Source organism: Sarcophilus harrisii, chromosome 1 (assembly GCF_902635505.1).
Source record: "Sarcophilus harrisii chromosome 1, mSarHar1.11, whole genome shotgun sequence".
NCBI lineage: Eukaryota > Metazoa > Chordata > Mammalia > Dasyuromorphia > Dasyuridae > Sarcophilus > Sarcophilus harrisii.
In genome coordinates, this window is record NC_045426.1 from 571,992,818 (window position 1) to 572,008,941 (window position 16,124).

The 16,124-nt window shown below is 32.9% G+C and overlaps 1 protein-coding gene across 10 annotated transcripts in view; it reads right to left on the bottom strand.

Annotated features, from left to right (window-relative positions):
• RUNX1T1 (RUNX1 partner transcriptional co-repressor 1) overlaps nucleotides 1-16,124 on the bottom strand; it is a 172,122-nt gene that overhangs the window by 61,387 nt on the left and 94,611 nt on the right. For 9 of the 10 annotated variants that reach the window (XM_031946974.1, XM_031946975.1, XM_023496385.1 and 6 more), the window contains 3 exons: nucleotides 6,614-6,751; nucleotides 4,237-4,478; nucleotides 726-815 (listed from right to left, as the gene is read on the bottom strand). In XM_031946974.1, coding sequence (XP_031802834.1) covers nucleotides 726-815; nucleotides 4,237-4,478; nucleotides 6,614-6,751 — 470 coding nt within the window. Of the gene's footprint in view, nucleotides 1-725; nucleotides 816-4,236; nucleotides 4,479-6,613; nucleotides 6,752-8,660; nucleotides 9,487-16,124 lie in introns of those variants that run through there. The other variant, XM_031946979.1, reaches the window with a different exon arrangement.

Consider the following 16,124-nt stretch of genomic DNA (forward strand, 5'->3'; position numbering starts at 1 on the left):
CTGAGTACTAGTTCCAACTCAAGAAAGACCCCTAGAGTATGGCTGGATATTTAATAATAATAATAAATAGTAATATAATAACCTAGCATTTATATAGCGCTTTAAGACTTGCAAAGCGCTTTTACATGCTAAATAATTTGATTTACAATAAATTTTATCATCAGAAATGGTGATAACAATGTCTGATCTACCTACCTCACAATGTTGTTGCAAAGGCAAAATAAGGAAATAGATGTGAAAGCACTTTGTCAGAAACTTAAAGGGACCATACAAATACAAGGAGTTATTATTATGTCCTTCAGCATGAATAGAGAGGAAGTGTCTGGTTCCCGAATTGAGGATGTTGATTGGATACGAAAAATATAAGAAAAAATAAGAAAAATATATAAGAAAAAACACACATCATGGATGATTTAACAAAACCCCTCTTCACCTTGAATTGTTGGGTTTTTAATTGCTTTCTAAATTTGATTAATTTTACTTTAAAAAAATTCAGTAGATAAATTTATTTTGTTGATCACGGTTTCTGTTAACTATTTAGGAAATGATCATAAAAATATATATCTACTTTGACAGAGTTTTCATCCATTAAACTATGTCAAGGAACCCTTAAACATTAGATTCATTTTCCCCCACTCTCTTAAAAAGAAAAACTATAACACACATCTGTGACCTAGCAACAATATGGTTTGAAATAGTTTCCAGATCAGTGAACTGTGCAATACCTTCAAAAATGGGATGACAAAAGGTCGCAGTGGGAAGTTAGTAGCTTCTTGCAGTTTGGAATGAAATTCTTCAATTGTCAAAGTAGAGTTCTGTAGGATAATATATATATATATATTATAAATACATTTGTTTCTTGGTAAAATAGTGAAAACATTTAAATTAAACAATTACCAGAACTGTTACAACACATGGCATAGTAATAAGCACAAATACACATAGGAAGCAGTAGTGACTTAATAAAAATATCTTGACTTGGTAGAAAATTATGCATATTATGATTTGATGCATCACCCATCTCTGACCATATATAGAGAAATAATGTATGTTAACATTAAATAAGTTAAACACAACTACATACTGTATATCACTAGGCAAAACATGGGTTCATTTTGGATGAAATTTGGGCAAATAAGAAAATCTTATAAAAATTACTACCTAAAAATAATATAAATGTGAAAATATTTAAAAAGAGAATAGACTATTTAAAAGAATGGAGGTATGGATTGGGTAAAATAAATATACCCTATTTTAATTTTAATTGTCAGTGTGACTACTTGATAGAAGGCAAAGAGACTACCTTATCTTTCCACCAAAGTACTTCTGTCTGGGGGCAAATTAGGCCCACTAGTTAAACTACTGTGGAAATAAGGCCAAAATCAGGTTGAATCATTCTGATTGACAGAGGAAAGATACACTCTTTCCACACGCACAAATACCCGATTCCCAAAAAAAATTATGGGAAAAGAATGTTGACAGCTATTTCCCACTACAGGGGGAGGGGAAAGTGAAAGGAACATCAAGAACCATACTGGAATGAGACTGAAAGTCACACCACAAAGCATTATTTTATTATTGTTATTTTCATATTGTTCTGACGTGTGATTTCATAGGTTTAGAGAATTTATGGGCAGAAAATCTCTGATCAATGCAAAACAGCAAATGTTCTGCAAATTACAACTTTAGAGCTGCCTAAGGCAATGGGAAATTATTAGACTGGCTCAGGGTTATCACACAGCCTGTACGTGTCAGAAACTTGATTTAACATAGGTAGTTTTGATTCCCAGTCTAATACTCTTATCCATCATATTACACTAACAACAAATCAACAAAAGCAAAAGTGTGTTCCTTATAAATGTTTTTCTTAGGGTCAAATAATAAATTATTTCCTACATCATAACAAGAAAATATTAAATTTAAACAAAATTCTCTTTATTATGAGTCATCTGGCTCCTAAAAAAAAGTGAGGGTTCTGGTGGGTTAAACATATACACAATAACTTTCCATTTTCTCCTCTGTGTGAACTTTTCTATTTTTTTAAAAAGAGAAACACCGATTGCCCAATTTCTCCTCATAGAAAATTGTCCAACCTATAGGAAATAATATGCACAGCTGATTAAAGGATATAAATTTTTACAGAATAAGAATTTAATATGTACAGTTTTAACATTCAGGAGAAAATAGGAATTACCTATTTTATAATATATATCCATGTATATATCTATATCTATATAGACAGATATTTATCTAAATAGATAGATATATCGTCCTTATTATTCAGAGGACTGTAGTGTAAAATCCAATCCCCACAAAGCATCTTCTTAATATGAAACTATTCAAATTTATTTAACAAGATATTTACATGTATTCTATTTGAGAACTACTTGCATTGGAGTTGTACTATGATACTTTAAAATTAGCTTTGGTAACTTGTTTTCACTGAGTAACTCGGAAAAATTATTAATTTTTACCAAGGGAAATCTTCCTCAACAATTTTAACAACTTGACATGTGAAAGATTTTTTAGAAGGCAGTTAAGGTAGCTTTCTGCAATGTAAATTTATCTGTAAGCCAATGTTGAACAGAAATGTATCAAAAGATCTACAAGACAGTAAATACATTCTCAATTCTTTTATTATAAATGTATAAATATGTAAATACATACATACTGTGGGGGGGGGGAGGGAGAATATAATTGAATAAAAAGAAAGCAAGCTTGAACTGGACTTGGCAAAATTTTGTTCATGCTTAAGTTCCAAAACTTTTTTTTAAGTTCTAAAAATGAATTCTAACATAATGGAAATAGCTTATCCATTAACTACAAAGTCCGGGACAGGATAGATATATCTCTGTCCCAAATCCCTTACTCATGAATATCTATGAAAACTTCAATTTTGAAGTCTTTGATGTTGCATCATGGAATCTCAAAGTCAAGGTCCCCAGAGGCCATATAGTACAAATTGCACCTGAACAAGAATCTCCTCCATATTTTTTTTTTTTTTTTGCATGACACATCTAATATGGCTTACCCCATATTATGAAAGAAGGATTATTTATTTAAAAAGGCACAAGCCAAAGAGAAAGAATATCTGGATTTCAGAATCATTTTGGTCATTATAATACAAAGTTATTCTGTGACTTTGGTCAAGCACATATCCAGTTTCCTCTTCTAATTTTTAAATTGGGAATCATGTTTTAGGTCTCACAAAATTATATAAAATGATTATGTATCTGAAGAATTTGGAGAACCTCAGAAGTAAGTAAAAATAGTAAGAGGCCAAATAAAGTAGTAGAAAGATCACTGGTTCACTGGAAGAAATCAGAACAGCAGGTCCTATTCGAAGTCTACCAAATCTTAGCCATGGAATCTTGGGCAAGATATTTAAAAGTTCCTGACCCTACTATTCAAAATTAAAATAATATTCATAAGTGAAAAAAATCAACAAAAAAGTTATGAAAGCAATTTTTAAATTGCAAAGGTTGCTTTGAAATTGGTAACATTATACAAAATTAAAGCATCATTATTAGGAAGTGGTTAATCTCATTGGCATCAATTATATAATAATTAATATATATTAATAGAATAAGGTTTTCTGGATACTTCTCAGCTTAACTTCATACAACAATTGGGTAATTCTTCATATTAAGGCCCAAATTTTATTTTTTAAAAACAGCAATTGGCTTTGGGATCCAAAGTCAATGTATCAATAAACCTTGCATGGAAGAACCTCAAAAAAAAAAAAAAAAGAGCTATCAATAGGCCCAAATCTCTATTTTTAGATGGCAGATAATAACCATGATAGTCATACATCAAAATATACAATTAGGTTGATTCTTCTAATTTACATTGCATATTTACTTTGGGCTGGAATCAATTATCATATTATATATATATATATATATATATATATATATATATATATATAATTATGATGTGGACTTAAAGAATGTGACCACTTAAGGACAATTTTGTATCATTCCATCTTTATCAGGCAGATAGCAAATGAAGGCTTAGGCTGGACTGATATATAAATATAAGAGCATCCATTCTCACACCATCCCCAAGGCCCACTTAGAATTTGGGGCTACATTAATATCCATGTCAGGAAAAGACCAATTTCACTTTTTGCAATGTAAATAAACCACCATATCATAACCAGCTTGAGTACATTCAATTAGCCATTGTCCTTCAAAGAGAATTAGGGAGGAAACAAGTTGTTTGGCATGTGCTTACCACCAGTCCTAGTACAAGAGTGCGCACTCTTTCCCCTATTTCTGGTGAAATGTCATTGCCGAACTGCTGCAAGGTGGTAAGAAATCTCTTCAGTTTGCTGAGTTGCCTTGCTCCACAGGCTGGTGGTAACTGCTGATTAGCCAGAGAGGAAGAAGAAGAGGAGGAAGGCCCATTGCTAAAGCCATTGGGTGGAGATGGAGCTCCATTCAAAGCTGTGGGTGAATGGCTTGTGCCATTAGTTACTGTCAGAAGCACAAAGCAAGAAGAAAAGTGAAAATAAAATTCTATGGAAAAGAAGTCACAGCTAACTTTATTTGAGTTGATTTTTATGAGGTGAAAAACGTTCCAACTTTTGGTCAAATATTTTAAGTGCACAGATAGCCCAGGTTAAAATTTTGCTTGATTAAATGGCCTGACTCCTCATAAATAAATACTTCTTTTATCCACACAGGCACTGATAATGAATGGAATCTGCTACAGAGTGGGGACAGCCTTCACTCCCATGTGCACATATGCCAACCACCTGAAACATTTCAATCATGGAACAAGCACCATTTGGATGTCAGCCTTTTGTCATAGGCTTATATCAATATAACAGGAATATTCTTCTCTAAACTGCTCCTCTAGAAAAAATGTACATTTGGTGGAGACTAAATTTATCACTGAACATTTTTAATCGTGTTTTGTACACACAACTGACAGCTGTGTTTATAAAAACAGGACTTTCAAGTTTTAACCTTCTACCACCCAATTAGAAGGCTATTTTCTACCCCACATATTTCTTTAACCACTTCTTTAGGGAAAATGCAAATTTTCTGTAAGATGGCAGAATACATACAGCATTAATTGAGAATTAATTTTCTGAAGTTGAAAGGGGACATCCTAATTCAGAGTTGTAATAAGAGATAGCATGGATGTATGCCAATTTGTTCAATTTATTTCTGATAAAACTGATTTAGGCATTAATATAATAAACTACAAGGACTCTGCTAGAAAGAAGGAAGAAGGTCTTTAAGAAGACCTGCTTAAGAAGAGGGAGTGGCAAAATTAGTAATTAGCGATTATTTTTCGGGGGAGGCTATATACATTCCACTCATCAATCTAGTACCATGCCGAAATAGTCATCTCAAACAAGGTGCTGTAACTGGTAAAATATAACCAATTCCTCATTTATAAATCTTTTAAAATACTATTAATACTTTGCCTCCCCAAAATGAGAAGTTCTGTTATGTGCTATGCATGTCCAAAATCACTAATCTAGATTTATACCTAAAGATTAATCACCAACTCGCCTAGAAATAAGTGCTAAATTTGAGTCCTCAAAAGAGCCATGTTACATTTCCCTGAGACACCGGGGAACAGCAAACCAAAACAACACAAGTTGACAGCATTATTGCTTGACCCCAATCAAGGTATCCAACTCCTTACAAGTTTAAAAGGTTTGTTAAATTACAAAGAAATATGGATAGGTATAAAGCCAATTCTTCTACTCCAACAATTTTCAAAATACTAATATGTACATTTTTTCCTTCTATATGTTTCTTCCATTCACATGGATTTTATGGCACAAATCCAAAAAGTGGAATGATATTCAATAGACAGTGATTTTTAGCTCAACAAATTCTTTTACACAACCCTGTACAGAACCTAAGGATTGAAAACTGCTATCTACTATCCTTATTGGAATACATGGGATGAGTGGAACTTTCTATTGTCAGAAAATAGAACGCAAACATAGTTCCATTCACTGATCCATAAACTAGAGCCAGAGCCAGTAGCATAAAATATCAGAGATCTGAAATGTTCAAATTAATAAGGATGCTGTTTGTTTTAAACATACCTGTGTAATATTCCTACACTTGGCAAAGGCACTCATATATATGATAAGGTCACGTTGTTCCTATTATTACTTGTAAGAGACTAAAAAAGCAGAGCTAGCTAGTTTAATTGGCAGGAAGGTGGAGGATAGGAGGGTAGCACACTGGTACAGATAGATATGCATTGACCTTGGAATGATTTCAACACATTCCCAAGAATAAAGCAAAGCCAAAAAAAAAAAATCAAAATAAATAGTAGTATACCGAATTATTTGTTCAAGAATAAATTATCACAAGATCAAGATGATGTATGTTGACTTAATTTTAAAAAGTCTAACCAAATGACAGATAATAATGCAATTAATAAAAAAAATGAGGATGACTCAGAGATGAAGTATTAGTTCCTAACCTAAATCAAATTTAAAAATTATGGGGATTTTTTTGGGGGAGTTTTGCATTATTTTCACTTTACACATTAATATTGGAGTTTTTGTTTCCCTCTCCATTAAATATAAAAAATACAGAATTTTTTTAAAAAATTAACAAGGTAGGGTAATTACATGTTGTGGGTGTGAATGAACTGCTTCTTGGTGCTCCTTGGGTTGTTGGAGGAGGCGGCATTGTGGGAGGCGTCAGTCGGGATTGTGTCTTCACATCCACAGGTGAGTCTGGCATTGTGGAATGCTTCTCACTACGATCTACAAGACACCACAAGGAATAGATTATTTTACCTTTTAAGACCAGTAAATCTCCAAAATTAGATTAATTTTCCACACCTCCAAGCCCTCCTCAAAAAGGCTATGGCAGGAATTTAAAAAGAATTGACCTTTCTGCGGATAAAACAAGCCTTCCTGCTGAAACTCCAATCAGAATTGCATCATCAAAACCTCACCTAAGAAGGTAAAACACAGATGGCAGGCCCTCATTTGTAACTAGGCTATATTATCTTGTATATTTATTTCTGGCACGTGCAGATGCTACCTTGATAGTATTGGATGGTATAACACAACTTCACTGGCAATTGCAGCCAACACTAGCAAACAGGAATAAATGGATGGCAAGGGAAGGAAAGCAATGAATCCCCCATAAGACAACTCAGGAAGAACTAAAGCCTCCTGCTTTGTTGTACAGGTGAGAGAGTGGTAGGAGCCAGCCCTCTTGGTGACTATTCTCTGTAACACCTGCTGTCCCCTGCCAGCTTTTGTTTCCAAACTATTAGATAGAGCAGGTTAAATACTCCATGTCTCCTGGACATATTTTCCACTCCAATTTCTTTTCCTGTCCTATTCTAAAAAGCATCAATAAATAAATACCATATGCCACATAATGAAGGCTATCTTTTCTTTATTCAGTTGTCATGTGTTTATAAACCATTATTACAGGAGGTTGGTTGTTCTGTTTCAATTTACAATGGGGGGAGGAGGTATTGAAGAGAATAGATATTAATTCTAAGAAACATGGAAAAGTTAAAGATATCCCCTACCTACATGTGTATCAAATACCATATCAATAAAAAGGGGGAAAGACTAGATTATCTTCACCTGCTCTATAAGGTTGCTTCCCAGGCTTGTTTGAAGACAAGTTTTGATTGTGTTAAAGAATAAAAAGATGATTTACCTTGAATATAAAAGCAGAGTACCCATGACATCATAGTAAGTGAGCTTACTCTGCTCTTCCATTAATAAATGACTCGGGTCTAATATTAATTAATAATTAAGTAGAATCTTTCAGCAATGTCTTTTCCCAAGTGATACACCTCTCCTAGTACATGTTAAATGATTTCGTTAATCTAATACTATTTTACTTTTTATCAATTAAATGCCTTCTGTAAAGTAAAAGTACATCCATAAACCATATGCCAGAAATACCAAAGAATTGTTTTAAATTTTGTAAGCTTACAAATTGCCTAATTGTCCTTGGGGGGACATGGCCTTAAGAAGTAAAATGCTCTCTCCTCTCTTTAACTAATACTTCTTTTTAAACTTTATTTTTAATGCAAAATACATAAAATCCCGATGAAGAATCATTTAAAGAAAAATTATTATGTTTTTAGGTCATAACTGTTATTAATTCATTTAGGAGAAATTCCCAATATGACAATTATTATTAATAAATAGAAAATTCCAGATTTGCAAATTGTGGCCCTTTCACAAAGACATCTCATATTCAGATCATTGTAAATTATTTTTCTTTCTCAAGGTCCCTTAAGTATTCCTTATTTATGCTGAAATAAAGACAACACTGTATTAAGGAAAGGACACAATAGAACAATCAAATAACCTAACAGTCACAACAATTAAAAAAAAAACATTTTCATGCTGTGGTTTATGGTATCAGCAATTTTACCTCGAAATCCAAAATGTTGACTAAAAAATAGGCAATGTCCTTTGCAGATTAGTGAAAGTATTGTTAAGTGGTGGTTAGACACATATAGAAGTAGATAGATTATATCTAATTTATCTTGTTACTTATTACAAACTTACTTTCTTATTACTAAGCTAAAGCATTTCATCTACTACAGGAAAAAAAGTATTCTAAGTAATATTCATAGAGACTCAACTTAAATTTGCTTCTGCAATAGTTAAATTCATCTCACATTCTACTCACCTCAACCAACCTCAGCAACAAGGGAATAAATAGCTTTCAGCTTATGTTGCAACTGAGGGAAGAGGTACAGCAGCAAATACAGGCCTTCCTAAATAAAGGCAAATATTTCTGTCATGCCAAGAAAGGAGGGAGAAAGGGAGGCTTGCCAGAGCTGGTTGGGAGATAGCAGTGGGAACGGCTGGTCCATCTGGTTTTCATTCTGCTAACACTCATATTGAACTGTTAGAGAAGGCAGTCCAGATACACAGATTTGAAGCACGTGGGTGCACAGACGGAGAAAGGACGGGGGTGGGGCAAGCAGAGAGGAGAGGGAAGAAAGAAAAAATAGAGATGCAAGAGGAACTAATGGAGTAAGGAAGTCCAGAGAGGAGGATTAAATGATAAGGGAAGAGAAAGAACAGTAGGAAGACATTGACAAAGGAAGATGAGAAGGGAAAAAGAATTACTTAAAAACATTATTTTGAAGCAAGGGACAGCTCCAGCTTACAAAGAATCCGCACCTCTCTCTGGTTTGCTCCCCAAATGACTATTAAACAACAGCAAACTTGGAATCACGCTTAGATTCCCTCCACCTTTTTTGTTCATCATAAGCATGCTCTTTCTTTCATGTAAAAGTTTTTAAACACTTGCCTTTACCCAAACATTCCATGTGATTATTTTCTAAAAACAGTTCTAAAACACAGCCAAAAACCACCACCAGATATAGGTGGATGGTACTTCAGCTTACAAAGAATCAGTACATCTCTCTGGGTTACTCCCCAAATGACAATCAACAACAAACTTGGAATCACTATTGGATTTGTTCATCATAAGCATGTTCTTTCTTACATCTGAAAAGTTTTTGAACACTTGCCTTTACCCAAACTTTCGGATGTGATTATTTTCTAAAAACACTTATGTTTATATATCTTTGCTGAGAAAAATAAATAAATCTCCAAAGTAGTTTTGCTTCTCAAAATTTTTCAGATTTTCCAAACAAAACTATAGTTCTGAAACACAGCCAGAAATGTATATATATATATATATATATATATATATATATATATATATATATATACATACACACACTCTGATTTGCTCCCCAAATGACAATTAAACAACAGCAACAAACTTGGAATCACTCTTGGATTTCACACACACACTCTTTTTTTGTTTATCATAAGCATGATCTTTCTTACATCTGAAAAGTTTTTAAACACTTGTCTTTACCCAAACTTTCCATATGATTATTTTCTCAAAACACTTAGCTTATATATCTTTGCTGAGGAAAATAAAGAACTCTCCAAAGTAGTTGCTTATCAAAAATTTTCACTTTTTCTAAACAAAACTATAGTTCTAAAACACAGTCAGAAAACACAACCAGGTGTATATGGATGCTACTTCAGAATGTTAATATTAGCAAAGGTTCTGGCTTCATTTTAATCAAATGTAACTTCAACCCAAAAGTCCAGCAAACTCAGATAAAGTAGAATCCATCTGTAACTTATTCTGCCTTACTCAATACAATCACTCTAGAAGTTGGATGGTGAAATAACAAACTAGTACCAATACACAAAGACATACCCATGCATGCAAATGCAAGCACGCAGGCTCACATGCATATTTTGTCTCTCTGTCTCTGTCTCTCTCCCTCTCTTTTTCTCTTCTCCCCCCACCCCTTCTCTGTCTGTCTCTGTCTCTGTCTCTCTGGAGCAGAATTAAAATAAATTCAGAAAATGTGTTTTAAGTATGTTGATATCTATTACATTTGTTTTACATTATATTCTTTTAAAATTCTGAAACACACACAAGAAACTTTTATAGCAATGAGCACAAGCTATGATTTAATCACAGAAGCATTTAACTCCTTTTTAAATTAGAGAATATGGTAAAACCAACTTTAAATTATGACATTTCATGTGTAGATATCTGGTTTATGAAATTATAGTGTTCTTGTCCTACATTCAATTTTTATGAGTTATTTTTACAACTATATTATTTGGTTTAGGTAAACAGTGATATTTACTGTAAGAGCAAAAAATTATGAAAACTATGAGAAAAGAGATAGAAAAGTATGTGTGGAAAAGATTATATATATAGTCAAATCGATCAAACTTATTTGACCTAAATAATTTAGGCCACTTCTACACCGGACAATCTTTCATATAGGGTAACATTTCAACTTGTATGGCATGCATCCAGGTCAAAAGTACCAAGGAAGGTTAATGCATGGGAGAAAATATGGTATATATAAATACATTACTGATCCCATTTCAATATCCAATTGAATGTCAGATCTTTGTAAAAGTGGTATGTTTCACATTTCCTTTTTTAAATGGGGGGGGGAAAGAATGCTATAATATGCTGTGGTATTTATTTTACTTTTACTTAGTTCAAATAGTTCCAGATGTATATTTAAGGTATGAAGAATTTTTAATAGACACCCCATTCCACTTTTTCAATATATTATTTTATAATGATAGCATTAATAACAATGACTGGTAATATGTATGTATATAGATGCACATTCATATGCACAAAAACACTCACTTTCCTTTTAACACAGCTTATATTACCTTAGCTATATTACTTATGTTTTGTGAATTTGAAGTTTCCTCTAAAGTGCACTATATTTTTGTGTGTGTACATCTTAACTCTTCTGCTAGACTGTGTTCCAAATAGAAAGAAATAATATTTTATTCACCTTGATATCATTTCAATATATAGTCCAGTGCACTGTATATAATAGATATTCAGTCAGTCAATAAGCATTTATTAATTGGTTGGTATGTTCTAAGCATGATGCTAAGCATTGTGGAAATGGAAAGAGAAAAAAGGCAAAATATGATTCTACTCTGCTCTGCTCTGCTCTCAAGAAGCTCACAAGGGAGACATTATGAAAATAGCTAGGTACATTCAACATATAAAAGTTTATTGGACTGAAAGCATCCAATGTAAGTAACACTTGCAAAAGTCAATTGACAAACTGTACAATATAGAAGGGAAAGTCTAAATCATGGTGATTGCAAAAATAAAAACAATAATAAGAACAATGATAGCAGTTTATACTTAGACAGCTACTTCCCTTTAAAATATTTTTGAAGGTCTGATATTGCTTAATTTGATCATCCTCATTTCAGAGATGTAGAAGCAGTGGTTAGAAGGGAAAAGTGATATACCTAGTCCCTTCAGTAGTAAGTGAAAGAACCAAGCATAGAAAGAAACCAAAACTTCTTACTAATAAACAATATTTTAGAGATGTAGAAACAGTGGTTGAAGGGGAAAAGTGACATATCCAAAGTCACTTTAGTAGTAAGTCAGTAATAAATGAAAGAACCAAAAGAAGAAAGAAACAAAGACTTCTTACTAATAAGGGCAAATATCAATGTTTCCAAATGGAATCCTGTAATTATTGATGAAATGTTGATTTTTTTCTTTTTTTGGTTTTGGGTGGTTGATGTTGTTTTTGTTTGCTTGTTTGTTTTCTAAAGAGAATAATATATGGAAGAGAAAAAGGAAGAAACTCAAATCTTAGTTCATCACAATATGTAATAATTTTCTCATATGGTAACCATTACTTTACGTTAAAATTGTGAAATAGACCCCTTCAAGAAAACTAGAGTCCCCAAGGAACTGAGCTGACTTTTCAAGACTCCTAAAGCTCTTTATTAGCTGTCTCAGACAAAAAAAAAAAAAAAAAATCAAAAAACACCACACAGCTAATGGAGAAGGCTTACCTGATGAGGATTGCTACCAAAGCTATTTATTTAAATTATTATCTTTAAAGACTTAGCTATAGAAAAAACACAAAAAATAAACCTAAATTTAATTTAATATAATTTAACCTTTAAAAAAAGGAAAAAAAAAAAAAAAAAAAAGAACAGGCAAACTACCTGAAACAGCTAGTGCTTTAATTCACATTAAACAATCTGCCAGGATCTCTTTTGGCTAGAAGAAAGTGATACTCATAATTTATAATTTTTAAAATCCTATTTTACACACACACACACACACACACACACACGCATGCGCACAAGAGTGAAAATTGCAGAATATCATCTATATGGACAGTGCAGTACTATGCAGTAAGGAAGGGGAATAAGGTCAGCAAAAATCAGTAGAACTGAGCTTCAGCCTCCAGCTTTTTCATTAATTTCTTGTGGGGTTTACAAAATTCACCAATTTGAAGCAGAACCAGGAGGTTCTCATTGGTCAAATGAAAGGGTTACTTTCTATCTCTAAATCTCAACAGGTCAAAAGGCAAGATGAGGCAATTACTTGCCTCATGTTCTATTATGATAATGATGATAATGATTAATGATAATGATAATGATGTATCTACATCATTAGCAATAAACCAAACCCCATCACATCAGGATGTTACTCCCAGGTCTAAAATATCCTAGCTAAAATAAATAAAAACTCTAAATTTATAAATATATAAAGACAATGAGACCAAAAAGATAATGAGAAATTAATGGAAATTAGACTGGAATAGAGTACTCTCTTGCCTATAACTCCATCTTTTATTTGTAAAAGGAGGGAACTGAATTAAGATTATTATTGCTAAAGCTCTTTTTAATTCTGTATGAAAATCTGGAGTCACCCATCATTAAACATATGATTTTAATATAAGGAGGATTTTCCCTTTGTCCTTAAAAATGTCTAAATAAAGGGTAAAATTTTAAGAAAAGCAGGTTTCAGCTTAATATAGGGAGAAAAGAAGTCTTAAGAATTAAAACTACGTGAACGTAGAAAGGACTATTCTCAGGTATAGTGCCTTCTCTCTTACTAGAAGTACTCAAGCAACTTTTAGGTATATTTTAAGAAGGGTTTCTAAGGATCCATCAAACTGTTTCAGTTTAACTCTACAAATTGCGTCTAAGTGAAATATTTTTGTTATCTTCATGTTTTGTTGAATACTGTCAGCATAATATGGGATTATAATTGATTTTATATCTTGACTTCAACACACTGGCTGCATAAATACAATGGAGTTAATCAACCTGAGTCTCAGTTTCTGGAGCTATAAAATGGGTATAATAAAAAAAGAAAACTTCACTATTGGCTTCACAGGGTATGTTATGAGTAAATCAACTTGTAAATTCTAAAGAGACGCATGTATGTATGTATTTTTGCATATGTGCATATGTCTGTGAATGTATGTAACATCACTACTGGTACTGGTTCTACCTTCTAAAACCAAGTAGAAGCAATTTAGTTCTTGCACTTAACAATCATTCAAATCCTTGAAGGCGTGAGAAACATTCTCTACTCCTTCCTTTACTCCATGACATGATGTAAATCCCCTTCAGTGCTCTAATCATTCTCCCTTTAGACATACTCTAGATTATCAATGTCTCACATAAAAAAATGTGGCATCCAGGATGGATCATGATACTTCAGATACAGTCAGAACAGAATGAAACAATAACCTCACTTGCTTCAGAGAGTTTATTTTTATTAATGTTGCTACACCACAAAAACCTATTTGACTGCTAATGACATTGACTATTCAGATCCACTCTCATGAAGTGTTAAAACCAAACAAGTAAATTTTGCCTCTCTAATGACTTGCATCCATCCTCTCTTCATGTCATCCTAAAACAAATCTTTATTACCAGCCGAAGGATGCTTTCCTTCCTTCCTATTTTCTTCTTATTATTCAAACTAACACTTTCCTTGCTACTAGACTAATATCTCTGTGCTTTAAACTTTTCACCAGCTTCCAGCATTTAGCAAGGCCTTTCTGTAATTTCAAAGACCTCCATAATTTAGCTCTACTCTGACGTTTTGAGATTATTTCACATCACTCTCACACTCCATATTCCAGCCACAATGTTCTCTACCTACAAAACTCATCGAGATCTGCTATCTTTCCCTCCTTTTTGCTCAGGTAGTTTCTAGCTGTGATCCCTTTCTTGTCTAAACAGAATTAAAATGAGGAAGAGCTCTGAGACCAAATAATCTCTCCAATTGTTTCACTTAGCAGATACTGAGTTTTAGGGAGGATTAAGTAATTTCTGCCAAGATCACTTGGGGGTTAAATAACTTCCCAAGAGCATTCAAGTATGGAAATCAGAATTCAAACTCAGATCCTCTGATGTCAGTCAGTGTACTCTCCATTCTGTCTCCCTCCCTATTTTGTACCTATCTTTTAAAAACCAATTTAAATAAGTCCAATTTAAATACCACTTCCTTCAGTATCTACCTGAATCAATTTCATATTCTTATACTAGGAGTAATAACTTTTTCTCCACCACAATTCTCATAGTATTTTGGATTGAACTTCTCTTAATATATTAATTTAAACTATTAGATTATTTTATATTTGAATTAGAATTATTTATATAGTTGAAATGTAACTCATTCCTCCATGACTGTGAGATTACATTAGGGCACCATCTAAACTTTCTACAAGTTCCACAGACCTTAGGGTCATTTTTCAGTGCTATGTGTTCAGCAGGTACTTAATAAATGATTGTTGGGTAGGTTAAGACGGAATGCAAGATGCAAAGAGAATACAAGAAATTGTAGAAGGCAAAGAAACTTCAGCAGGAAACTAACAAACCACTTGCAAGAAGAGCTTGTTTTGGACAATGACTTGTAGTACAAGAGCAAAGTACAAGGTGTTCCAAAAAAGTAATTAAGCTTTAATTAATAAGTGTTGCAAACTTATATAAAACAAGATTTTAAAGGTTATTTAGGTTTCTTATTAAAAATTCAGTGGAATCACCATTTTGGGCTATACATTGCTCTACTCAGCTTTTAAACTTTGCAAAAATCTTCAGTATCTTAGTGATAAAAAGAACAAGAAAAAAAAGAACATGTAAACAAACATGGTAAAATATCTTAGATACATGTAGTCTGAATGAGGCCATGAGTCACACACACACACACACACACACACACACACACACACAGAGTAAAATTGCCACTGTTATCATTAGATATAAACATGGTAATGTTACCTTACTCAGAAAGCTCCCCAATTTACCTTGAACATTAAAATGTACCAAATTTTTGTATTAATTCGTCTCCATTTATTTCATAAATACTAGAGATACATTCATTTAACAATTATGAGAGATATAAAGATGAAAACTAAAGCGTTCCTAACTCCAGTGAGCTTACATTCTCTTGGAGGAAAGAACCAACATCTAATTTTAATTTTTCTTTGGAATGCACACTCCATATTTTCAATTGCCTATTGGACGTGCATAATTCCCACAACAAAACTAGTTCCCTGGATTGATTCTTCTTTAAGTGCTGGCAATAATTTCCCAATTACTTCTGCTTTAATTTTTCTACTTCTATTTGTGCTAGAAACAAATCTTTCAGTTATCCATGTTCTGAAACATATAGACATTTCACAGACTATATGTCTTCCATGGATGCCTTCAAGAGCCAAGTAAAATTTTCACCTTCTACCAATAAATTTTCCTGATGCTCCCTTACTACTAGTCCTGCCACCTTGTCTTATTT